Source organism: Culicoides brevitarsis, chromosome 1, assembly GCF_036172545.1.
Source record: "Culicoides brevitarsis isolate CSIRO-B50_1 chromosome 1, AGI_CSIRO_Cbre_v1, whole genome shotgun sequence".
In the NCBI taxonomy this organism is placed as follows: domain Eukaryota; kingdom Metazoa; phylum Arthropoda; class Insecta; order Diptera; family Ceratopogonidae; genus Culicoides; species Culicoides brevitarsis.
Genome location: NC_087085.1, coordinates 37,081,107 through 37,108,587, shown reverse-complemented (window position 1 = coordinate 37,108,587; position 27,481 = coordinate 37,081,107). Strand labels below are relative to the sequence as shown.

The following is a 27,481-nucleotide window of genomic DNA, read 5'->3' as shown; positions in this document are numbered from 1 at the left end:
TTTAGTACCGGAATTCATGTAAACAAACATCAGCTGTTCGGTTTGTTTACGTTTTTTACGAGTATCACTTTCATACAACTCATTTTTAGTTCCATTTCCTGTCGCATTTCCGCTTTTGTTGCTCATTTTTAGTCCCATTCCCCAATTTCAGTGATTTTTCGACTTACAATTTTCTTTCTTCTACGATTTTCCAGAATTTTCGATGAAATTTTCCGGTATGAATGAAAAGTTTTGGAAAAAAAACGAAAGTTTCTTTTGTAATTCAAGGTTTTAGCAGAAAAATCGTATTTTAAAAGATTTTCCGTGAAAAATACAAAAATTTTGTAAAATTTAGGCGCTGTCATAATCAGCTGTTCGCGTAAATTTTCGTCATTGAAGGGAGAAAATTGCATCGAACAGTCAAAAAAAAATTGTATTTTGCTAGAAACTCAATAGAAATTAGTTCAAATTAGATTTTAACTCCTTAAATTCACGGAAAAAAGTATGCGGAAGAGAATTTAACTGAAATCCGAGATGAAAATATCGCGAAACGCGAGAAAAACGTAAAAATTATAGTTTGTCTGTGTAACCAATAGCTACATAGAGCGAAAAGAAGAAAAAACAACAATGGCGACTCTGAACGATCCTCCGCCAACGAACGTTTCGGCGACCCTCGAGGGCGGCTTTCAGTTCAAAACGAAGCCACATCTCGACAAAAAGTGGCTCAAGGCGAATTTGACGTCGGCACTGCGTTCCACGAACGAGCTCAGCAATCTGTGGAATCACCTGCTCGAGGATAATGAGGTCATTGAGATGGAAAATAAACTGAGTCCGAATTTCACGTTTATTGACGAGTCAATTGATAAATCTGTGGATTTGGGCTCAAATGTGACGACTTCCGAGAGTATTTTCAATAGTTGGTTGTGGAATCCGATTCCAAGTGAGAAAAAAAATGTTTTTGGTTTTAAGGAATTTTTCTAATAAGAATTTTTTTCAGGTTCCGACGAAAAACAAGATTGCATTAAAATTCTGCTGAGTGAGCAACAGGCTTTGTGTCATCAGGCAGCGGAGAATTGTTTGTCCGTGCAGTCGTTGAAACGCATGCTGTTTGTGTACTCACGCTATTTTATTGCGCTGTCGAGGTACAAGAAACCAGAAAGTCACGAAAATGACGAAAGCACGACAAAAAGTGTGCATGAACTACATCCGGCTGTGATGGATTTGAAATCGGCGAACGTGAGTTGCATTTTTTAATTTAATTTTTTTTGCATCGTCCCGTTTTAATAAATTTTTTAATAGCAAAAAAAATTGAAATTTCTTCAAAAATTTAAATTTTTTGATTTTTATTTTTTTTACTTCAAAAATTTTAAATTTTTATCAAAAGTTAAAAAAAAAATTTAAAAAAAAAATTAAAATTATTATTTAAAAATTTTTTGAATAAAAATAACTTTTAAAAATTAAAATTTTCAAAACAACTAAAAAAAATTAAAAAAAAATTAAGTTTCAAACGAAAAATTAATTATTAATTATTTTTAATTAAAAAGTATTTTTTTAAATTCAAAGAATTAAAAAACAAAGAAAAATAAACTGATAGAATTTTCTTAGATTTTTTTTTTAATATATTTTTGTCTTAAAATCACTTATTTTAATCACTTAAAATAATTTATTTTCTTAATTTTTTCTCTTAATTAAATTAAATTCAAATTATTTTTAAATTAAAGCTTTTAAAAATTATTTGAATTTATTTTAATTATTTTTTGTGTTTTAAAAATTTTTTTTTGTATTAAAATTTAATTAAAATAATTTTTAATAAAAAATATCAGAAAAATTAAAATAAATTTTTCTTATATAAAATCAAAATAATTTCATAAAAAATGAATTTAAATAATTAATTGAATAATTAATTAAATAAATACCTAATTTATTTAAAAATTATTGAAAATTAATTTAAACTAAAATTTAAAAAAATAATAAATTAAATTTAAATTTTAAAAAAATATTAAAAATAACATTTTCAAATAATTTTCTTTTATTTCCAGAGTTACGACAAACCATCGGGAAAAGATTTCGAAAAAGCAACTCTCAGCTTAGCGCGTGTCGGAACTCGAGCAGCTCTCAATTTCGCCTTTGCCTTTCTCCGTCGTGCTTGGAAGTCTGGAGAAGACACCGAACTTTGCAGTGAACTCTTAGGTGAAGCACTCGACGCCCTTCAAACACTCCCCGAAGCCTCCTTATTCGACACGGGCTCTCAAACGATCTGGATGGAAGCCGTCGAAAAGTCAATTAAATTCCTGCGTCAAGTTGCTCTCGGCGACATTATGGGCGGGCGTTGCATGGTTCCCAAATCGGATCGACACATCGCCCTAAATTTACTTTTGGAATTGGCAGCGCAAAAAGGCTCGTTATGCGCCTCGCTCGAAGCTGTCTTGCTTCTCGTGACACTTTGGGAGAAAGATGCCGAAACCGAAGACAATCGAAGTCCGCCGCAACCCTCAGGAGCTCCATTGGCGAATGTTTTGCGACGTTACGAGCACATTAACAACTACAACGCAAACTTTGGCTTGACAGATTCGCTGCCCGGAAGTCCCACGGAATCGTTTTTGAGATTTTTAGCACTGCCCGAGGACGATAACGCGCCCATCGATCTCAAACAAGCTGCTGTCGTGATAATTAGTCATTTGGATCGTCTTGCGAAACCACATTTGCCGGCTGGAGGCTTCTCGAATAAGGCACATCAGAATATTCGACCGCAGCAGATTTTCGCGCTGGGCTGGAGCTCGTTCTCGTCAGACATGGAAGGCTTTAATTGCGATTCTGGCGTCGATTCGTACGGAAATTACTTGAAATATGGCTCGTCAACGATCGAATTGGATCACAAAATTCAGGTGCAGCAAATGGTGTGTTCGGACAATTGCATTTTGATCCTTTCGAGTAACGGACAAGTTTATTCCATCAAAAATTCCGGCAACGACAGTTCGTCGCAGACCTTAGTTGAGGGCTTGGAGAACAAAGTTGTCATAAAAATCGCCTCTCATTGCGAAGGAAGTCATTTTCTCGCCTTAACCGCCGATACGCAAGTTTACGCTTGGGGTTCGGGCACCGGAGGCAAACTTGGGCTCGGCGATTCTCAAGCACGTGACACGCCGTGCAAAGTTCACGCACTTTCCGACAAAATTGTGAGCGGAATTTTCGTTGGTGCTTGGTATTCGGCGTGCTGCACGAATTCTGGCGAGCTTTATACGTGGGGTCGTGGCACGTACGGATGCCTGGGACACTCTGAAAACACGGATAAATACGTGCCGACACTCGTCAAAGCCTTGCAAGGTCACAAAATAGTCGATGTTGCGTTGGGAAGCGGCGATAGTCATACGTTGGCGTTGACAGATACGGGCGTCGTGTTTGCCTTTGGCGATGGGGATTTTGGAAAACTCGGAAATGGAAGTAGCAATGGATCACAAGTGCCGCTGAAGATTGAATGCTTGACGAAAATCTCGCGCGTTTTCTCGGGAAGTCAATTTAGTGTGGCGCTCAGTACAGATGGGATTGTTTATACGTGGGGCAAAGGACATGGCGGGCGATTGGGACACGGCAATTTGGATCATTGTACGACACCGAAAGTTTTAACGGTAAGTTTTTTAACAAAACAAATTTTTTATACGATTTTCATCAAATTTTCAGCTTAAATATGGCCTATAAAATTTTTTCTGTATTTTCATGAAAAATACAGAAAAAAATTTTTATGTGATTTTCATCAAATTTTTAGCTTAAAATGAAATAAAATACTTACAATACTTACATTTTTAAGCCTAAAATTGCATAATTATTCATTCTAAAGATGATTTTTGATTATATTGGGTCGATATTTGATGAAATAAAAAAATCAGCGTTTTGAAGTTCAAACGCTGATTTTTTTTACAAGACATTTTTTGACCAGTTTTAAGCCTGAAATTGCATAATTATTCATTCTAAAGCCAGGCGGGATTACAAAAAATTCATAACCATTATGAATCATAAAAGTACCAATTCATGTACAAATATGCGTTCATATCGTTCATGAACGTTCATAACGTTCATAAATGGTAATAATTGATTCATAACATTCATAATTGTTCATAATTTGTTCATAATTTGTTCATAATTTTTCTAAACAAATTATGAATTTATGAAGAATGGATTTTATAAAAATTTTGTTTTTAGTGAAAAATTTTAAAATATAATTAATTTTTTGTCGAAAACATGTTTCAAGTGAAATAAAAAAATACTTTTCAAAATTTAGATAGATTTGGATAAATTTCGAATTTTCAATTGTGGAAATCATTAGCCGTTTTCTGAAAAAATTTAAAAGCAAACTGCCCTACAATTGAAAGTTTTTTGAGATATTTTTTAAAAATTACATGAAAAATTTCATAAAAATGTTAAGCATTTTTAGTTTATTTTCAAAAAATTAATCTTTATTTATTTTAGCGAATATTAAAATTTTAGAATTTTAAAAACTCTTAATTTAAAATTTTATGCTAAATGTAATTTTATATTAAAATTTTCTAAATTAGATTTAGAAATTCGAGCAACTCCCAACAATAAATTTTAAATATTTGATCATACGGGAGCAAGTATTCCAAAAATTAAAAAAAATAAATCTAAAATTTATTAATTTTCATAATTTATAAAAGTTCTGAATTATTTTTATTTCCGAATGTCATATTTTACATCGAAAATTATATTAAGATTTTACAAAAATCTTTTCATTTCAATGAATCACTTTTTGCACTATTGATGAATCATACGAAAATTATGAATTATGAATATTATGAACGTTCATAATTCTCTCGTATACACGTACAAATTTACGTACATATAGCGTTCATAATGCGTTCACAAATTTCGGTTATGAACGGTTTTACCGAGTAATATGAATTCTGAAATTTTTCTGATTCATAATTATTCATTCTAAAGATGATTTTTGATCATATTGGGTCGATATTTGAAGTAACAAAAAAATCAGCGTTTTGAAGTTCAAACGCTGATTTTTTTTTACAAACGACCAATTTTAAGCCTGAAATTTTTTTGATTTTTGACATAGTCATTTTTTGCTGATTTTTTTTTACCATTTTTTGAACAATTTTAAGCCTGAAATTGCATAATTATTCATTCTAAAGATGATTTTTGATCATATTAGGTCGATATTTGATGAAATAAAAAAATCAGCGTTTTGAAGTTCAAACGCTGATTTTTTTTTTTTGACCAAAGCCTGAAATTGCATAATTATTTGAAAATTGCGCTGATTTTTTTCAGCGTTTTGAAGTTCAAACGCTGATTTTTTTTTACAAGTCATTTTTTGACCAATTTTAAGCCTGAAATTGCATAATTATTCATTCTAAAGATGATTTTTGATCATATTGGGTCGATATTTGATGAAATAAAAAAATCAGCGTTTTGAAGTTCAAACGCTGATTTTTTTACAAGTCATTTTTTGACCAATTTTAAGCCTGAAATTGCATAATTATTCATTCTAAAGATGATTTTTGATCATATTGGGTCGATATTTGATGAAATAAAAAAATCAGCGTTTTGAAGTTCAAACGCTGATTTTTTTACAAGTCATTTTTTGACCAGTTTTAAGCCTGAAATTGCATAATTATTCATTCTAAAGATGATTTTTGATCATATTGGGTCGATATTTGATGAAATAAAAAAATCAGCGTTTTGAAGTTCAAACGCTGATTTTTTTACAAGTCATTTTTTGACCAGTTTTAAGCCTGAAATTGCATAATTATTCATTCTAAAGATGATTTTTGATCATATTGGGTCGATATTTGATGAAATAAAAAAATCAGCGTTTTGAAGTTCAAACGCTGATTTTTTTACAAGTCATTTTTTGACCAGTTTTAAGCCTGAAATTGCATAATTATTCATTCTAAAGATGATTTTTGATCATATTGGGTCGATATTTGATGAAATAAAAAAATCAGCGTTTTGAAGTTCAAACGCTGATTTTTTTTACAAGTCATTTTTTGACCAGTTTTAAGCCTGAAATTGCATAATTATTCATTCTAAAGATGATTTTTGATCATATTGGGTCGATAAAAAAATCAGCGTTTTGAAGTTCAAACGCTGATTTTTTTTACAAGTCATTTTTTGACCAGTTTTAAGCCTGAAATTGCATAATTATTCATTCTAAAGATGTTTTCCATTAAAATATCTTATGTCCTGTAAAATTTTTATGTATTTTGATGAAGAATACACAAAAATTTTTTATACGATTTTCATCAAATTTTTAGCTTAAGATGAAAGAAAAAAATTATAAAAAAAATATTTCTTTTTTTCTTTTCAGGCCCTCGAAGGAAAAAACATCGTGCACATCAGCGTAGGCTCTGCGCATTGCCTCGCCTTGACAAAAACCGGCGAAGTCTACGGATGGGGTCGCAACGATCACGGTCAAATTTGCCCGTCATCCGTAACGCGCGATCCCATCATCACGACGCCCATTCTCACGGTTCCCCTGAACATTCGTATCTCGGGCATCGCTTGCGGCGCCGCTCATTCCATCATTTGGTCTCATTCCTCAATGCTCGGCTTGCCATCGCGCATCCCCTTCATCGTCGATCTCACGGAACACACTTTCCGACTCATCGATCAGCTGCTTTGCATGGTTTGTGTCGTTCCCTCCGTGCAAAATCAACAAACGGGACAACCCCAAACGGGCCAATCTGCCACTTCAACGACTCCAAATCAGGAAAATGAATGCGTCGCCGTTGCCTGCTTGAATTTGCTGCGACTGCAATTGCACGCGATGATCACAAATAGCATATCGCCAAAGTGCGTGGGACTCCACGAAGGTTCTCGGCTACTTTCGAGCTTGAAAAGTCGCGTTTTGAGCCTTGCCGGAGGTGCGATGATACTAAAGACGATGCAAGATGCCGCCCAAAAGACGTTAAAAATCGGTTGGAGTATTTTGTTGCCGACAGCAGCGGAACGGGCGCAAACTTTGACGTCTCTGTTGCCTGCTGGGCATGAATCTAGTGGTAATATGACGACGCCAGGACATCGATTTATGACAGATTTACTCGTGGGATCGTTAATGGCTGAAGGAGGGCTGCAAATTGCGTTGAAACAAGCAATTAATGCTGAACCTCTCGACTGCAATAGTGACCATCACTTACCTTTGTTGCATCTTTTGAAGCAACTTTTGCGAAATAACACGAGTTTAACGCAAGCCCGTCTCCATCAATTGCTTCTGGGGCCCTTTGTGAAGATGGAAGACGATCAAATGTGCGGCGAACCCTTGTCCCCGAGCCTAGATTTGCTCCACAAATTCCAAAGACTCCTCCTGTCGTACATCCATCAATCGACGACGGAAGATTTAGCAGGTGCCGAAGCACTTTTGACGACATATTTGCAACACGTGGTGTCCCTTTGCATCCAAACACTCAACAAAGCGCAAGAAGTTTTGTCGCAAAACACCGAAGGAGTCGCCGACGTGCTCAAAACCGACATTTCCGACACACTTTTGTACGAACTGCTCATCGGATTGGTGCTGCTGCAACGTGACAAGTCCCATATTTTGACGAATTTCGACTGGAACAAGTGCTTTATCCCCCTTTTGAATGCTCTCGATACGCTAAATCGCATGTTGTGCGACGGCGAGGTCCAAGATTCGGATGACATGGGTTGGCCTGGCGTTATTTGTCGCGGGCAACAAAAACCCTCGAGTGTCGTGCACGACGAAGTGACGCTAATTCGCAAAAGTGACATCGAAAATCAAATTTTGGACGAGGGAAAATGGATTATTGTCAACGGAAGTGTTTACGATGTGAAAAATTACGCTGCGGAAAATCAGGAAACGGTCGAATTGTTGCAAAATGGCATCGGAAATGACTTGAGTGCGGAACTGAGTGCACCGGAACATCGCCCAACGCTTGAATACATCACGCAACACTTGCGCATCGGAAAATTGCTCGTTGATGACAAAGCCATTAAGACAAATTATCAGCAATTGATCTCATTAACGCATTTCAAGTCGGAACGAACTTTATCTTACCTCTTGGGACTGCGTGCGAACTTTTTGCAGAAAGGCACGGAACTGCAACCAGCTGAAATTCAATGCAAAACGGTCCTAAATTCGCCAATTTTATCCGGAGGACTGCAACTTTTGCAACCCTCGAACCCCTTTGACGAGGAAAAAGGCGAGGCACGAAGCAGCGGATCGACGCCGACCGAAAACTCGAATCATCAGATCTCGGATGCGCCGCAGGTGATGTCGAATTGGTCTTCGGTGCTCATGACGCAGCGAATTGAGACGCTTTTGTACGGTTTGGGCGAAGGGAGACTCACGGAGCAACTGGTTCAGGTGTGGCATCGACTTTCGGAGCGTTATTGCAAGGAACATCACTTGATTTGGCATCAGGAGTTTCAGTGCGATCATCCGGTAATGGAGTTGGAAAGATTGCTGACGGCAGTGTTGATACGACATCAAAGCTTGGGACAGTTGGTTTTGGCAGTGATCGATAAGGAATTGAGTGGGCAGAAACATGGAAAGTTACCGCCGCCTGTTGCGGATATCATTAGAAGGTAAGTTGATTTTTGGATTTTTCGAAGAATGTTCGAAAAAAAATTTTCGAAATTAATTTCAAATTTTCGAAAATTTGTTAAAATGTTCGAAATTTTCGAAACTAACTTCGGAATTAAAAAAAAAATCGAACTATTATTAAGAATTACTTTTAAGAAAATGCGTAAAATCAATTTTAAAATTTCGAAAAAACTTACAAAAATTTAAATTTTCGAAAGTTTTTCGAAAAAATAAATTTTTGATCAATTTTTGATTTTAAGCTTCAAAATTTTCAAGCAGAACCTTCAAAAGGCATTTTCCATTACTTTTGATGACTTTCAAGCTTAAAAACCATCAAATGGGCTCTCAAGATGAAAATTACGTATTTTTATTTTTCATTTTTCAAGCTTGAGAACCTTCAAAAAGACACCCAAAGGCATTTTCCATTACTTTTGATGACTTTCAAGCTTAAAAACCATCAAATGGGGTCACAAAATGAAAATTACGTATTTTTTATTTATCAATTTTCAAGCTTGAGAACCTTCAAAAAGACACCCAAAGGCATTTTCCATTACTTTTGATTTTTCAAGCTTGGAACCATCAAATTTGGCTTCAAATGGGGACACATCATTAATTTTGAAAAAACCATTTCAAAATGAAAATTACGTATTTTTTATTTAAAAATCGAACTATTATGGGCTCTCAAGATTTTTTAAATTACGTATTTTTTATTTTTCAATTTTCAAGCTTGAGAACCTTCAAAAAGACATCCAAAGGCATTTTCCATTACTTTTGATGACTTTCAAGCTTAAAAACCATCAAATGGGCTCTCAAGATGAAAATTACGTATTTTTTATTTTTCAATTTTCAAGCTTGAGAACCATCCAAAAGACATCCAAAGACATTTTTTTTAATTTTTAATCAATTTTTTAACTTTTTTTTCATTTTCAGTGTTCATCACACAAAATGGGCCCTCATCAAGATGCGCCAACAACTAAACCGCAGCTACAAGGAAGTTTGCGCTCCCATGATGGACAAATGTCGTTTCCTCCTTTACGAAATCCGACCTGCTGTGAGCATCGAGCAAATGGGCTTGAAACGTCTCTACTTACTGTACAAATCGCCGCGTTTCAAGGACGCCGCTCGTCGTGTCATCGCCAACATTCGCGATGCCAAAAAGAAAAACGTTCGTCCCGAAGACATTTTAAACGTTTCCATCCAAAGTGCGAGCAAAAACGCAAAATCAACGGAAAATCTGCTCGCCGACTTGCCAATTCGTCTCTCAAACGAAGATCTCACGAAAGTTGCGAGCACCGAGAATCTCAATACGCGTTCCTCGACTCCGAGTGGCGCGAATGTCATCGAAAACAAACAATATTCCAACGAAAATCTCGTCGATTTGGTCGATGGCGGCGACGAAATGGAGGAAAAACGACGCGAATCGTGTGATGAAATTAAAACGCCGACGAACGAAAGCACGGATATCGACATAAAACAGAAAAATATCGAAGATACGCACGATTTGATCAACGAAGTCATCGTAAAACTCACGGAAAAGTGTCTCATCGAGTCCCAATTCGCAAACAGTAAGAACACAATTGCCACACAAATCGTCGATTTTATTGTGCAAGAAAGTATCGACGTCGAAACCTTACGACGAGCGATGTTTTGTCAAATTCAGCGTTACCAAATACGAAAACAAGGTCTCGAAATGTTCTTGGAACTCCTGAAAGTCAAAGGATTGCTGGATGCCGTTCAGTATAACCTCTTTTTGGGCTTCATCGGGGTTCATTTGGACAAAAATTCGAATCGTTACATGGACAACATCCTCGAAAACTTGAATCTCATCACGGCATTCCAGAAAAGTGACTTGATTATCACGCAATCCATGATCATCGAATGGGCGATCAAAGAACTTCAAAAACACGTGAACCAAGATAACACGTGGCACAACGGAAAACCCAAACCGCACGGCGAAAAAGATCATTCCAATCTCGGAACTTATGTTTTTTTGAAGAAATTACCGAGAGCGCGTTTTCTTTTAGCCCTTTTTGGTATTTTAGCGAAAGAATTTAACGGAAACGAGTTGAGTCTTTTGATCAATTCAGGCGTTCTTGGTACCGCAATTGGACTTTTGAAGCAAACGGGAGGAGATAATGTCACGTCAAGCGGAAATAAGCACGAAACGGATCTCTCGGTAATTTATGAGGATGTCGTAAATCGATTAAAAACGTCGAAAGCGGGATTAACGGGTCCGGAATTGGCGCAGTTGATGAAAATGGGAACGAGAGTTGCAAGAGGAAGTGATTGGAAATGGGGAGATCAAGATGGGCAAGGCGAGGGACGAGTCATAAGTGAAATTGGCGACGATGGATGGGTGCGAGTTGAATGGGATAACGGAGTGACGAACTCGTATCGCATGGGCAAGGAAGGACAATATGATCTGTAAGTATTTTTTTCTTATTAAAAAATGCGTTAAGGGTGTTCCAGTTTTGAAAAAAATGATTAAAAATGATAAATTAGAGCCGTTTTCAAGATTTGACAAAAAAAGCTTTGACACAGTTTTTTTGCTCTTGATTTAGTTTTCAAATCAAAACTATGTCAAAGAAAAAATTTTTTTTCAGTTTCATTATTTTAGCAGTTTTGAGTTAAAAAATGATTAAAAATGATAAATTAGAGCCCTCTGACAAATTTTTATACATTTGGAGCAAGATTTGACAAATTTGGCTTTGACACAGTTTTTGACATAGTTTTTGACACAGTTTTTTGCCTTGATTTAGTTTTCAAATCAAAACTATGTCAAAGAAAAAATTTTTTTCAGTTTCATTTTTTTAGCAGTTTTGAGTTAAAAAATGATTAAAAATGATAAATTAGAGCCTTCTGACAAATTTTTATACATTTGGAGCAAGATTTGACAAATTTGGCTTTGACACAGTTTTTGACATAGTTTTTGACACAGTTTTTTGCCTTGATTTAGTTTTCAAATCAAAACTATGTCAAAGAAAAAATTTTTTTTCAGTTTCAATTTTTTAGCAGTTTTGAGTTAAAAAATGATTAAAAATGATAAATTAGAGCCTTCTGACAAATTTTTATCCATTTGGAGCAAGATTTGACAAATTTGGCTTTGACACAGTTTTTGACACAGTTTTTGACATAGTTTTTGACACAGTTTTTTGCCTTGATTTAGTTTTCAAATCAAAACTATGTCAAAGAAAAAATTTTTTTTCAGTTTCAATTTTTTAGCAGTTTTGAGTTAAAAAATGATTAAAAATGATAAATTAGAGCCCTCTGACAAATTTTTATCCATTTGGAGCAAGATTTGACAAAAAAAGCTTTGACACAGTTTTTGACATAGTTTTTGACACAGTTTTTTGCCTTGATTTAGTTTTCAAATCAAAACTATGTCAAAGAAAAAATTTTTTTTTTCAGTTTCAATTTTTTAGCAGTTTTGAGTTAAAAAATGATTAAAAATGATAAATTAGAGCCTTCTGACAAATTTTTATCCATTTGGAGCAAGATTTGACAAATTTGGCTTTGACACAGTTTTTGACATAGTTTTTGACACAGTTTTTTGCCTTGATTTAGTTTTCAAATCAAAACTATGTCAAAGAAAAAATTTTTTTTCAGTTTCAATTTTTTAGCAGTTTTGAGTTATAAAATGATTAAAAATGATAAATTAGAGCCCTCTGACAAATGTTTATCCATTTGGAGCAAGATTTGACAAATTTGGCTTTGACACAGTTTTTGACATAGTTTTTGACACAGTTTTTTGCCTTGATTTAGTTTTCAAATCAAAACTATGTCAAAGAAAAAATTTTTTTTCAGTTTCAATTTTTTAGCAGTTTTGAGTTAAAAAATGATTAAAAATGATAAATTAGAGCCCTCTGACAAATTTTTATCCATTTGGAGCAAGATTTGACAAATTTGGCTTTGACACAGTTTTTGACACAGTTTTTTGCCTTGATTTAGTTTTCAAATCAAAACTATGTCAAAGGAAAATTTTTTTTTCAGTTTCAATTTTTTAGCAGTTTTGAGTTAAAAAATGATTAAAAATGATAAATTAGAGCCCTCTGAAAATTTTTATCCATTTGGAGCAAGATTTGACAAATTTGGCTTTGACACAGTTTTTGACATAGTTTTTGACACAGTTTTTTTGCCTTGATTTAGTTTTCAAATCAAAACTATGTCAAAGAAAAAATTTTTTTTCAGTTTCAATTTTTTAGCAGTTTTGAGTTAAAAAATGATTAAAAATGATAAATTAGAGCCCTCTGATAAATTTTTATCCATTTGGAGCAAGATTTGACAAATTTGGCTTTGACACAGTTTTTGACATAGTTTTTGACACAGTTTTTTGCCTTGATTTAGTTTTCAAATCAAAACTATGTCAAAGAAAAAATTTTTTTTCAGTTTCAATTTTTTAGCAGTTTTGAGTTAAAAAATGATTAAAAATGATAAATTAGAGTCCTCTGACAAATTTTTATCCATTTGGAGCAAGATTTGACAAATTTGGCTTTGACACAGTTTTTGACATAGTTTTTGACACAGTTTTTTGCCTTGATTTAGTTTTCAAATCAAAACTATGTCAAAGAAAAATTTTTTTTTTGGAGCAAGATTTGACAGTTTCAATTTTTTAGCAGTTTTGAGTTAAAAAATGATTAAAAATGATAAATTAGAGCCCTCTGATAAATTTTTATCCATTTGGAGCAAGATTTGACAAATTTGGCTTTGACACAGTTTTTGACATAGTTTTTGACACAGTTTTTTGCCTTGATTTAGTTTTCAAATCAAAACTATGTCAAAGAAAAAATTTTTTTTCAGTTTCAATTTTTTAGCAGTTTTGAGTTAAAAAATGATTAAAAATGATAAATTAGAGCCCTCTGACAAATTTTTATCCATTTGGAGCAAGATTTGACAAATTTGGCTTTGACACAGTTTTTGACATAGTTTTTGACACAGTTTTTTGCCTTGATTTAGTTTTCAAATCAAAACTATGTCAAAGAAAAAATTTTTTTTCAGTTTCAATTTTTTAGCAGTTTTGAGTTAAAAAATGATTAAAAATGATAAATTAGAGCCCTCTGATAAATTTTTATCCATTTGGAGCAAGATTTGACAAAATTGGCTTTGACACAGTTTTTGACATAGTTTTTGACACAGTTTTTTGCCTTGATTTAGTTTTCAAATCAAAACTATGTCAAAGAAAAAATTTTTTTTCAGTTTCAATTTTTTAGCAGTTTTGAGTTAAAAAATGATTAAAAATGATAAATTAGAGTCCTCTGACAAATTTTTATCCATTTGGAGCAAGATTTGACAAATTTGGCTTTGACACAGTTTTTGACATAGTTTTTGACACAGTTTTTTGCCTTGATTTAGTTTTCAAATCAAAACTATGTCAAAGAAAAAATTTTTTTTCAGTTTCAATTTTTTGGCAGTTTTGAGTTATAAAATGATTAAAAATGATAAATTAGAGCCCTCTGACAAATTTTAATCCATTTGGAGCAAGATTTGACAAAAATGGCTTTGACACAGTTTTGATCGTTATTTTTTGTAAAAAATAAATTCTTGATTTAATTTCGATTTTTTTTTATTATTAAAATTTTTTAATATTTCTTTTTCAGTCGCCTTGCTGACAGCGAACTCAAACAACTAACCCCTGATCGCGAAAGTGACCACGAAGATCTCATCAACGAATTTGGGCTCCATTCGAACGAATCGCATCCCACACGAAATTTACGAAACGCTTGCATCAAACTTCTCGAGATCATTTCCATCAGTTCCGGCTTGCATGCTGACAAAATGCAAGTGAGTGCCGTCAAAGGTCTCGCCTCGATGTTTCATTACATTTTGAGCAACAAAAGCGGCTCCATCATGCGTCTCGAATCATGGACTTTATTCGGATTCATCCGCTCAATTTCATCGTCAAAGGCGCTCTCGAAGTTTTTAACGTCTCCCACGTGGATCGATTTGTGCATGAATGTGCTCGATACTCCCGTGATGGGCAAACAAGATGTCTACAAGAAACTCCAATGTTTGCGGCTGCTTCAAACTTCGCTAATCAACTGGGAAAGTGACGAAAACGAACGAATTCCCGCGTTAATTGAAAGAATTTTCGGTGCTCTCGGCAAAATTTGTCTCTACTGCCCGAACGACTTGTCACTGTTGCAAAATCCCGCCGATGTCAAGTCTCGCGTGCTTTACAGCGCGAGTTATTCCGGCACTGTAGCTGAAGAAATCATCACGTTGCTACGAAAACTTCACACGTTGCCACTTTGGAATGATCATGTCAACTCTTTTCTGTCCCAAAAGCTGTGTTTCGCCGCAGATCTCGCCTCAACTCACGAAAATACCGATTTCAACGACGATTTTGAGCTGGAACTCATCAAAGTAGCAGGAACTTTACACACAATTGGCGGATATGATCCCCGCCCTCGCGTCGGACAAAATTTGCTGATCGACGGAGAGCCCGGAACAGTTTCCCGCATGACGAAAAAAGGCAAAGTGATCGTTAGCGTGCGAAATTCGCATGAAAGTAAAAAAGTCCCGATATTCAAAGTCATCGAAACACTCGAAATTGGGACTTTTAGCTTGTCGCGTCTCACAATGAACGAGATTTTATTGAATTCCTGGGCTGTTTTGCTGCATCAAACGGGCGAATTGACAGTTACGGAGTCTTTCAAGATCCTAACCAAATATTTACGGAAGCAACAACTGCATTTAGCGTCGTTAAAAGCGACTCGAGTACTTCACCGACACCAAAATCTCTTAAGAAAAATATTAAAACAACGAACTCCGGGCATTTCAGCATCAAGTTCGGACGAAAGTCTCGACGATGAGGACCAAAAACGCCCCAAACCGGATTCCGAGGACGAGTTTTCAGCCGAAAATGAGATTTTGATTCAAACTATTTTGCAAAGAGCGACCCAACCTTCGCCGCTGAGGGCTTGTTACAAATACCAAGAGATGGAATTAGCAGCGTTGAGCATTTCTCAGCAATTATCTAGTCATATCCACACGGAAAATAATTCAACGGGAGCGACAAGACCCATTCCGCAGTTTCCAACGCTCGTTCATGGCACGCCCGTGTACAATAATGACCCCATAGAGGGCGCTGTTGGCGGAATTTCCATCGCCGCTGCGGAAAATAACAAAAAAGGCCTTCCGCCGTGCCCGTTAGTTGCTCAAATCATGGAAATGGGCTTCAATCGGAAGAGTGTCGAAGTAGCTATCAAAGCTTTGACAACTCATACGGAAGTTACGCCCACTGTCGATCAAATTGTGCAATGGATTTTGGAACATCCCGAAGTCGGGTTGCCTCATGCCTTTGGAGCGTTGTCGATAAATGACTCGGAATTCATTGACGACACCGACAGCATCACTTCCGACATGGAAAGCAGCTCAAATCACGACGGAATTGTCGTGCGGTATCAAACACGAGACGAATTCAAGTCCGCAGATCAATACGCGATGTATATTCGAGGCGTTATCAGACCTGGGATGATCGTGCGATGCTGTCGGGACTTTGAGGAGATCCGCGAAGGCGAAATTGGGACAGTGCAAAAGACCGAATGTGAAGGTTTGCATGATTTAAATGTTCGTGTCGACTGGCAGCGACATGATAGGCCCTATTGGATGCGATTTGTGCACTTGGAGATCTTAGATGCGCCCGTTTTGGCCTCAGATGCGACCCAACAACTCGCTGTCGGGTGTCAAGTACGGTATAAAGTCACCGCAAGCAGTACTGCGGCACGATATCGATGGAATTGGTTGCCCAAAAATAGCGTGGGACGAGTTACAGCCATCAATGGGAACGATATTACCGTAGATTTTCCGCAACAACCGCGATGGAATTGCCATCCGCAAGAATTGGAAGTCGTTCAGAGCAATTTTACGCCCGGATCCGCAGTTAACACGTACGATATCATCGATGACTGGTCCAGATGCATCAAAACGTTGACAGTTTCATCGAACGAGGCTTCAGCGAAATTTTTATTGAACAAATCGGCGAGTTATTGGCAAAGTTCCAACACGCAGGGAAGACCGTGGATCCGTTTGGAGATGCATGAAAATATTTTGATCCATTCTTTATCGATTGTCGTCGATGCAGACGATTGTTCGCACATGCCGTCCTTGCTCAAGGTCAAAGTTGGCGATTCCATTCAAAATATGAAGGATCTCAGTTGGGTCAGTGTCAATTCGTGCGAAACTGTCGTCCCGTTACTCACGGAAATGAAACAATATTACCAATTTATTGAAATTGTGATCAAACAATGTCGCAACAACGGGATTCAGTGCAAAGTGCACGGCTTGAATATCGTTGGGCGTAAAAAACAAACGGATTTGGAGCTGATGCTGACGAATGCGGCATTTTTGGCGTGTGATACGGATGCGTCGATCGAACCGAGTTTTACGACGACCTCGAGTCATCCGGATGATAAGCCAACCACGTCGAATGAATGCATGTCGAAAGTTCTCGTGTGGGGTTTGAATGACAAGGAGCAACTTGGGGGCTTGAAAGGGTCGAAAGTGAAGTTGCCGACGTATTCGCAGGTTTTGAGTCAATTGAAGCCGATTCATATTGCCGGAGGATCAAAGTCGTTGTTTATTGTGTCGCAGGATGGGAAGGTAAGAAATTATTTTTATGTGAAAAAAAGTCAATTTTTTAACCAATTTTTGATCGATTTTAAAGCTAAAATTGAATCGATATTTGACGTAATATAAAAATCAGCGTTTTGAAGTTCAAACGCTTAAATTTTTTTCGATCAGTTTTAAGCCTAAAATTGAATAAATATTCATTCTAAAGTTCATTTCTGTTCATATTGGGTCGATATTTGACGTAACAAAAAAATCAGCGTTTTGAAGTTCAAACGCTGATAAATTTAACAAGCCACTTTTCCAGATATTAAATTTAAATTTTTTTAATACCTAATTTTTTTTAAAGTTATACGCATGCGGCGAAGGAACAAATGGGCGTCTTGGATTGGGGCATAATAATAATGTGCCAAGCCCGCAATTAGTCCCAGTTTTGAGCCAATATGTCGTGAAAAAAGTTGCAGTTCATTCAGGAGGAAAACATGCGTTGGCGTTGACGTTAGATGGAAAAGTATTTTCGTTTGGAGAAGGAGAAGATGGCAAATTAGGTAAGAATTATTTTATTTGAGCTTTGATAAATTTTCAAAAATTAAAAATGATAAAAATTTTCATTATTGTTTTTTTAAATAATCGAAATCAATTTATTTTTAAAAAAGTTTTAAAAAACGAAATTTTATTAACAAAAGATTTAAAATCTTTTAAATAAAAAAATATTAAAAATATTATGAGAGCTCACGTACCGATTTTTCAAAATTGAGCTATACCACGGTTCACCAGCTCAAATTGAAGGTTTTGGCATTAGAAACAACTTTTGTTTTGGACTTTTTCTAAATTTTGCGTTTCCGATGTACAGGAGCCATTTAAAGATGTTAGACGGTTCATCCGTTTTAAACATGAAAATCATTCACAACAATGAAAATTTTTTCAACTTTTGTAGATCACGGTTCTCCAGCTCAAATTGAAGGTTTTGGCATTAGAAACAACTTTTGTTTTGGACTTTTTCTAAATTTTGCGTTTTTGATGTACAGGAGCCATTTAAAGATGTTTTTTTATTAAATTTTATTTATAAAAAGTCAACTTGAACTCGAAAAAAACGGTTGAAGGTTTTGGCATTAGAAAAAAAAAAATTTTGCGTTTTCGAATGTACAGGAAATTGAAAAAAAAAATTCAAAAAAAAAATTTAAGTCAAATCATTTTTCACATATTTTTTCAAAATTTTTTCAACTTTTGTAGATCACTGTTCTCCAGCTCAAATTGAATGTTTTGGCATTAGATATGAAATTTTGTGCAATTGTGCGATTTATCCTTTTTCTCATTAAGGGCTCAAAATTTTTCAAAATCCTTTTGTAGATCATCTCCAAAAAAAAGGTTTTGGCATTAGAAAATTATTTTTTTGTGAAAAATGTTATTATGAGGGCTCAAAAAAATTTTTAAAAATTTAAGTCAAAATATTTATAAAGATAGGAATAAGTAATTTTTTTTAATTTTTTTTAAAAATATTTTTAAACAAATATGAAATTTATAATTTTAATTTAATAATTTATAAGTTTTAATTTTTTTTTTTTAATTTTTTACAATTTATTTAAAAAAAAATCACAAACTACCATTTTCTATATTTCAAAATAATTTTTCACAGGACACGGCAATCGCATCACTTTAGAAAAACCAAAAATGATCGAAACGCTTCGCAACAAACGAATTCGTGACATTGCTGCCGGATCATCTCACAGTGCTGCAATCACTTCTTCTGGCGAACTTTATACTTGGGGACTCGGAGAATATGGTCGCTTAGGACACGGCGATAACTCGACACAACTGAAACCTCGTCTCGTTCAAGCTCTCGTGGGACAAAGAGTTGTTCAAGTAGCTTGCGGAAGTCGCGATGCACAAACTTTGGCATTAACTGACGAGGGATTGGTTTATTCGTGGGGTAAGAAAATTAAAAATTTATTAAATTTGAACGAAAATTTGAGTAAAAATTCGAAAAATAATTAACAGGCGATGGCGATTTCGGAAAATTAGGTCGAGGAGGCTCCGAAGGATGTTCTGTGCCGCATCAAGTCGAAAGATTAAACGGGCAGGGCGTCGTTCAAATCGAATGTGGAGCGCAATTTAGTCTTGCTTTAACGAAAAATGGCGAAGTTTGGACCTGGGGTGAGTTTTTTCATCAAAATTTCTTAAAAAAATTTAAAAAAATTATTTTTTTTCTTCAAGGCAAGGGCGATTATTATCGTTTGGGACACGGAACTGACCAACATGTGCGCAAACCAACCCCCATTCAAGGCTTAAAAGGCAAAAAAATCATCCATGTCGCTGTCGGAGCGTTACATTGTCTCGCCGTATCCCAATCTGGATCAGTTTACGCATGGGGCGACAATGATCACGGTCAACAAGGCAGCGGAAATACCATCGTAAACAAGAAACCAAGTCTCGTTCTCGGTTTAGAAGGCATCCCCATACAACGCGTCGCTTGCGGAAGCAGTCATTCCATCGCATGGACCTTACCGAACAGCAACAACGAACTCGACAAAAAAGAACCCGTGAAATTCGAGACGACAAAAGACCCTTTGGGCGGTTACAGCTTAGGTTTGTACCAATCTGACGCTGAAACAACGGCAACTCCTGCTATTTTATCGTCATCCAAGAAGCGCCAAAGCTTGTCTGAAAGTATTTTATCGCTTGAAAGTCTCGGAGCTCGTCAAGCTGGATTGTCGCATGTTTTAAACGCCATGAGTATCCTTCAAGCGCGTTCCTGTGTCATCGCTGCGTTAACATCTCACACTCAGATCCATAAACAACGCGAAATGGAGAAGAGTTACAGCATCGAACGCGAAAAAACCACAAATTTGAGTCCGATTCTCGACGACGACGAGGAAAATAATCAAAAACCATCGACTTCCCATGAGGATATCGTTCAAGGAGGCGCCGGAGAAGCTCCTGTCGATGCAAATTCCATGCCAAATAATGAAATGCCGGAACCTGAGACCCCAAATAGCATCCCGAATCCCACGGTAGCAAGCACAAGTGGCGTTTTAAATGCCTATCGCAGCTTAACGGGCAGTTTATCGCTTTCGGCGAGCGTCAGTAGTGTCAATGCCACACAAAAACACTCGAAAATGAGTGCCAGTGCCATGAGTATCATCGCCGCGACAATGACAAACCAAGAAGAAATCATCAACGAAACGTCCTTAACTGGCTTGGATGACTTCACGACACTTTTTGGCGAATCCGAGGCACGAAGTCTAATCGAATTGCTGAAATTGAGTGTTTCGGGACGCGTTGATTACCCCAATGCAACCGAGACAATCGCCAATACGCTAATTGCTTTAGGCTCCAATGCGCCCTCCATCTCGAACATGTTGCTGGAAACTTGTATAACGGAACTTGAGGATATTTGCACGAGCGGACATCATCTCGGACGAGTACCGAAACCTATCGTGCAAGAGACAAATCATCCGTATATCGATGATATCACGCTAAGTGGCAACGTGAAAATTCCCGGAGCGATCGCGTTACGTATTGAATTCGATTCGCAATGTTCCACGGAGAAGCGAAACGATCCGCTGATCATCATGGATGCCACGGGAAAAGTCGTTGCGACACGTTCGGGTCGCGATTTTGCTCAATGGGCGCCCGAAATTCGCATTCCAGGCGAAGAAATGAAATGGAAGTTCACGAGTGACAATTCCGTCAACGGATGGGGATGGCGATTTTACGTTCATGGCATCATGCCGGCGGATTATTTGCAGCAACTCGGTTCAGATCGAACGATTTTGTCGCAACCCGATATCCAGTTAGTGATGGCGTTGCTGGATTCGAGCTTGGAACCGAAAAATACGACAATTTTAGTGAGACTTGTATCAGCGTTGGCGCAATGTGCTCAAATTAGTCGCTTAACAGTCCCGCAAAGGATTTGGTCTCTGAAGAAAATGCACCAATATTTATGCTCAAAACACGCCCCCAAGCCGACAGACCCGCAAATTAATGCGATTTTAATGCCTCTGATTCCGATTATTTTGCGACAATACGAATTCGAGGAGCCCCAAGTGCGAAATGGGGTTCATCTGATGCACTCGGATTACTTTAAAACACTCGTCTCGTTGGCTTGTGACATGCAAATTGATAATCTCTTGCCGCAAAATGATGCTCACAAGTGGTCCTGGTTCAGGAGATATTGCACGGCAGTTCGAGTTGCTCAAAGTTTGACCCGTAGAACGCAATTGCCAAGATCTTTTTGCATGGAAGTGCGAAGGAAACTCATTGAAATGTCAGCGCCGACGTCAATTTCGAGCTATTTTAATAATATTCAAGCTCAAAACTCGCAAATTCCCGTTTCGAGTGGCAGTATGTCACTTTCGATCACGTCAAGTCACTCAAATTTGAGTCAAAGTTCGGATGGCGCCCAATCCGCCCCCTGCTCGTTGCACGAATTTGCCGAAGGAACAAAAATGATGCATGAAGATCACGAATTTTTCAATGCGCAACACGATGCCCAGCTTTTGCAGTGGTTCAATCGACGTCCGGAGGATTGGGCGTTCTCGTGGGGCGGCGCTTCGACGATTTTCGGTTGGGGTCACAACCACAGAGGACAATTGGGAGGTTTAGATGGAAGTCGCATCAAAATTCCGACGCCGTGTGAAGCTCTAAGCCTTTTGAGACCCATTCAGATCGCGGGAGGCGAACAAACGCTTTACGCCGTGACGCCTGATGGTAAAGTTTATGCCACGGGATACAATGCCGGAGGTCGTTTGGGTATTGGAGGCATCGAAAGTGTCACGACGCCAACGTTGATCGAGTCCTTGCAGCATGTTGTCATCAAAAAAGTCGCTGTCAACTCGGGCGGAAAGCATTGCATCGCTCTTTCAGCTGATGGGGAAGTTTTCAGTTGGGGCGAAGGTGAAGATGGGAAACTTGGGCATGGAAATCGTGATTCTTACGACAGACCGAAGCTCATTGAGAGCCTTTCGGGACTCGGAGTGATCGATATCGCGTGTGGAAGTGCTCATTCTGCGTGTATTACGAATCAAGGACATGTTTTGACATGGGGCAAGGGACGATACGGAAGACTTGGGCACGGAGATTCGGAAGATCAGTTGTCGCCGAAACTCGTGGAAGGATTGTTGGGATATCGAGCGATTGATATTGCGTGCGGAAGCGGAGATGCGCAAACGCTTTGCATAACGGATGATGATAACGTTTGGTCTTGGGGCGATGGAGATTATGGAAAATTGGGACGAGGCGGAAGTGATGGATGTAAGCAACCGATGAAGATTGAAAGTCTCGCGGGATTGGGAGTTATCAAAGTTGAGTGCGGAAGTCAGTTTTCGGTAGCGTTGACGAGATCAGGAAGTGTTTATTCATGGGGTGAGTTGATTTTTATAAATTACTAAGGCGAATAAATATAATATATCCATTTTTTGTCTCCCCCCCCTCCGATTTTGTCGAAAAAATTCAGGGGGAAAAATAAAAATTAAATATAAAACACAAATATTTTTGACATATTTTGGAATTTTTATATTAAAAAATCATGAAAAATTACTGTTTATGGTAAAATTATACAAAAAAACTAAAGAAATTTGCTTAATTACGACATTTTCTATTGAAATGTTGAAAAACAATTTTTTGAAAGTCACGTGACCAAAATTATTTTTTTTTCAAAAATTTTTATTTTGGGAGATTTTGTTGATTTTTTTTTACTTTTTAGTTCAAATTTTAAAATAATATAAACTAAAATTAAATAAATGTTAAGAATCAACGTTTAACGTCTAAAAACGTTAAAAAATTACAAACAAAAAATTCAAAAATATTTATTTTTTTATTTCCCCCCCCTCGAGAAAATCCTCATGGGACAAAAAATGAAAATATTAAATTTATTCGCCTAATATTTATTATATTAAATTATTACATGTTTTGTCGAAAGGTTAAAATTTTTGAATTAATTTAAATTTTTAATTTTTTAATTCGAAAATAAAAAAAATATTAGGCCGCTCCAAATTTTTTTTGAACTTTTTGTCCCATGCCCCATTTCAAAAGTCGAAAATCCAATGGGGCAAAATAAAAAAAAAAAAAAAGTTGAAAATTTCATCAAAATTGACCGTTTTTTGGTCTTTTTTCATATTTTTTCAAGGAATTTCACAAAATTTTTTAAAAAATTTTCAATTTTTAAGAATTTTTGTATTGTAAATCGTATTTTAACATGAACTTTCTTCGTTACATTTTTTTTCAAAAAAATTATTTTTTAAAATTTTTTGACAGTTTTTTTAAGAAATTTTTTTGTTTTAATTTTTAACTTGAAATACTCTGAGATAAACTTTAAATTATCAAATCTCAATGTAAAAATTACAAAATCAACTAAAATATTGATTAATGACAAAAACTTATGAAATTATAAAATTATGTCATTTTGTATGAAAAAGTATTTCAAATTTTTTTTTTTATTTTGCCCCCCCCCCCCCATTTTGAAAAAAAGTTTTTGGGACAAAAAGTTCGAAATAAATTTGGAGCGGCCTTAATAATATAAAAAAAAATAAGATTAAATAAAAGAAAATAATTTTTAAATTTTTTTTCCATCATAATAAAAAAATAATAATAAAAAATACAATTTAATTATTTATTTTTTTAAATCTCAAATTTTCAATTTAACAAAATTAAATATAAAATTAAAATTAAAAAAATAATTTTTAATATTTAATTCAAATATATATTTATGAAATTACGTTATGAACCATCCAAAATAATTTTTCAACCTAAATTTGATAAATTTTATAGCTGGAAGTGAATATTAAGTCCTTTCTTACATATTTTTTGATAAATTTTGCTCCATAACGCTTTTTCGCATTTTTCCTAAATTTATTTTTTTTTTAATTCATTTTTTCAATTTTTTTAAATTTATTTTTATTGTATTTTTTTTTTTGAAATTTAGAAGAAAAAAATATTTCTTAAAGTCGACCTTAAAGTTGAAATATACAACAATTTTAATAAAAATTTAATTCACAAAACTTAATTTTTTTATATTATCTCATTTTAGGCAAAGGAGACTACCATCGCTTGGGTCACGGAAACACCGAGCACGTGCGTCGCCCGAAGAAAATCGCCGCTTTACAAGGAAAAAAGATAATTTCCATCGCCACAGGCTCATTACATTGCGTCGCGTGCAGCGAAAGTGGCGAAGTCTTCAGTTGGGGCGACAACGACGAAGGTCAACTCGGCGACGGAACTGTAACTGCCATTCAACGCCCTCGTCTCGTAACCGCATTGCAAGGAAAACACATTGTCAAGGTCATTTGCGGCTCCGCACACACTTTGGCACTGTCGACATATCAATTGAACGAAGCTGTTCGCCCGCCTCCGCTGCCCTCCATCGAATTCGATCTCATTCGTGACATCCAACCGGAAGCTTTGCATGCTCGTCTCGTGCTTTTGCATCACTTTTCCGAGTTAATTTGTCCTTGTTTGGCAATGTTGCAAATTTCTGGGGAACTTTCGCTTGCCTCGTTGAAAGATGTGATTTGCGCAAATATCAAAGAAACCGCTTTTCGTAAAATAATTCAAACGACGATGGTTCGTGACAAACCGCATGGACCCATAATTGAGCTAAATCGCATTCAGGTGAAACGATCGAGATCAAAATCGGGCAATGGACTTGCTGGAACGGATGGAATGAAGAGCGTTTTTGGTCAAATGGTGCAAAAATTGCCTCTTTTGAACTCGGAAGCACTTTTGATGCCGCATCGCGTGTGGAAAGTGAAATTCGTCGGAGAAAGTGTCGACGATTGTGGCGGCGGATTTAGTGAATCGATCGCCGAAATGTGTGATGAACTCCAAAATGGCAGCATTCCGTTGCTAATTCAAACCCCAAACGGACGAGGAGAAGCTGGAGCGAATCGCGATTGTTTCCTCTTGGATCCCACGCAACAAAGCGTCTTGCATATGAACATGTTCCGTTTCTTGGGGGTCCTCATGGGAATTGCTGTACGAACTGGATCTCCGTTAAGCTTAAATTTGGCAGAACCCGTTTGGCATCAACTTGGCGGCGAAATGTTGCGCCCGACAGATTTAACCGAAGTCGATCGCGATTACGTGACAGGCCTTTTGTGCATTCGCGACATGGATGACCCGAAAATTTTCCAATCGATGGAACTCCCGTTCTCAACGCCGTCGGCAAAAGGACATGAAGTCCCCTTAAGTACGAAATACACGAGAATTACGCCGCAAAATCGTCATGAATACGTGAAATTAGCGCTGAATTATCGAATTCACGAGTTTGATGAGCAAGTAAAGCCGTTCGAGATGGCATGAGTAAAGTTATTCCGGTTCCCTTGTTGTCGCTGTTTTCCGCGACGGAGCTTCAAACGATGGTTTGTGGATCGCCCGAGATCGAAATGGGATTGTTGAAGACCGTGGCGACGTATAAAGGCGTCGAATCAACAAGTCCCTTGGTTCAGTGGTTCTGGGAAGTCATGGAGGAATTTTCGAATCATGAGAGGTCGTTGTTCCTGCGGTTCGTTTGGGGACGCACGAGATTGCCACGAACAATAGCTGATTTTAGAGGACGAGATTTCGTGCTGCAAGTGCTTGATAAGTACAATCCGCCGGATCATTTTCTGCCAGAGAGTTACACATGCTTTTTCCTGCTTAAAATGCCGCGTTATTCATGCAAGGTGAGTGATATTTTTTTTATTAGAAATTTTATTTTAAAAAATATTAAAAATTAGAATAAATTAAAATTAAATTAAAAATTATAATAATTTTAGAAAATAATTAAAAATCTTATCAAAAAAAAAAATATGAAAAAAAAACAAAATAAAAATAAATAAGTCAAAAAATTAAATATTTAATTATATAAAAAATTATGAAATAAAATTAAATAAATTAAAATACAAAAATAAATTTTAAAATATTTTAAATTATAAAAATTAACGATAAATCAGTAAACAAATCTCAAAGAATAAAAAATAAAAATTTACAAATTAAGAAAAATTTCAGAAAATAAATAAAAATTAAAAATATTTAAATTCAATGGAAAAAAAATATAATAAATGAATTCTGAAAAATTTTAAATTATTTATTTTAATTTTTTATTTGAATTGAAAAACTTTTTTGATTTCAAACTTTTTTTTATTATTTTCCTTCGTTTTTTTATAAAAATTCATAAAGATCGAATTAAAAATATTCGTCAAAATGAAATTCAAAAACAATTTTATTTTTTTTTATTATTTTTTGAATTTTAAAAATTTTTTAATTATAAAAATCTATCTTAAAAGAAAATTAAAAAAAAAATTAAAATAAAAAAAAAAATAAAAATATCAAAAATTATTTTAAAAGTGTAAGAATTTATAAAAATTAGTTAATTTTTGTCTAAATAATTAAATTTTATATAAAAAAAAACATAAAAATTAATAAAAAAATTTTTTAAATTTCTTTTCAGCTTGTATTAATGGAAAAACTCAAATATGCCATTCATTTCTGCAAGAGCATCGATACTGACGAATACGCAAGAGTTGCTGCTGATCCTACAGAAGCTACTGGAAGCGAAGACAACAGCGATTTTGAATCTGTAAGTTCTTATTTATTTTACTAAAAATTATCAATTTTTTTATTAATTATTTTTTAAATTTCTTTCAGATTGCCTAAAGATGAAAAATCAGCAAAGAAAAAAAATATCTTTTAACTTTTTTGAACGATAAGACTTGAAGCGTCCATACGAAATTTTTGTAAAATTATTTTTCCTACTTAAAAAAAAACGAGAATTTTGAGTGTGTGCCTATGAAAAAAAAGTGTTTGAAGAAAGATGCAGATTATTTGTAGCTTTTACTTAAAAAATAAATTTATTTCAAAGTTAGAATAGTTGCAAGTTTAAAAAAAAACTTCCAAATATCAAAAAATGTAGACGAAGAAAAAAAGAGAAAATTAATTATTCGCTTGTTGCTTTTATGCATGCAAATTAATTAAATTAGCTAATTAATAGACACACAAAAAAAATAATCAAAAAGACAATTCAATGTTCAATTTCTTCATTAAATTAAAATAAAAAAGAGAAAAAATCTAGATTTATGTCCAAATTGTAGATCAGAAGACACGTAGAAAGTTCCTTAAAATCTAGAATTAAATCTAAACTTTTTTCGAATCTCTTAGTCATTCCCTTAGAAAAAAAAAGAGTTAAATTTTAATCTAGTGCTGAACATTCGAAAAAACCTTCATTCCTTCATTCAAAATGGTACAAAAAAATCCCTCTCCCTTTTTTTAATGGAAAAAAATCCACAGAACCGAGCTTTTACTTCCCTCTTTGATCTGATGTGCCCTCTGTGAGAATCTGATGTTTTATACTAAAAAAAACTGTTTATGAAATTATTAAGAGTTAAGTGCATAAAA

At 35.5% G+C, this 27,481-nt stretch overlaps 1 protein-coding gene across 1 annotated transcript; it reads left to right on the top strand.

The window, feature by feature from the left end:
- The first annotated feature begins 392 nt into the window (after positions 1–392).
- On the top strand, positions 393–27,031 carry LOC134827900 (probable E3 ubiquitin-protein ligase HERC2). The gene is given in 14 exon segments (XM_063840772.1): positions 393–919; positions 977–1,215; positions 2,019–3,605; positions 6,311–8,547; positions 9,476–10,969; positions 14,140–17,143; positions 17,460–17,658; positions 18,747–19,040; positions 19,109–19,264; positions 19,325–22,474; positions 24,138–25,382; positions 25,385–25,770; positions 26,538–26,666; positions 26,735–27,031. Coding segments are annotated over 14 exon segments (14,442 nt in total). The 5' UTR covers positions 393–606; the 3' UTR covers positions 26,744–27,031.
- The last annotated feature ends 450 nt before the right edge of the window (positions 27,032–27,481 follow it).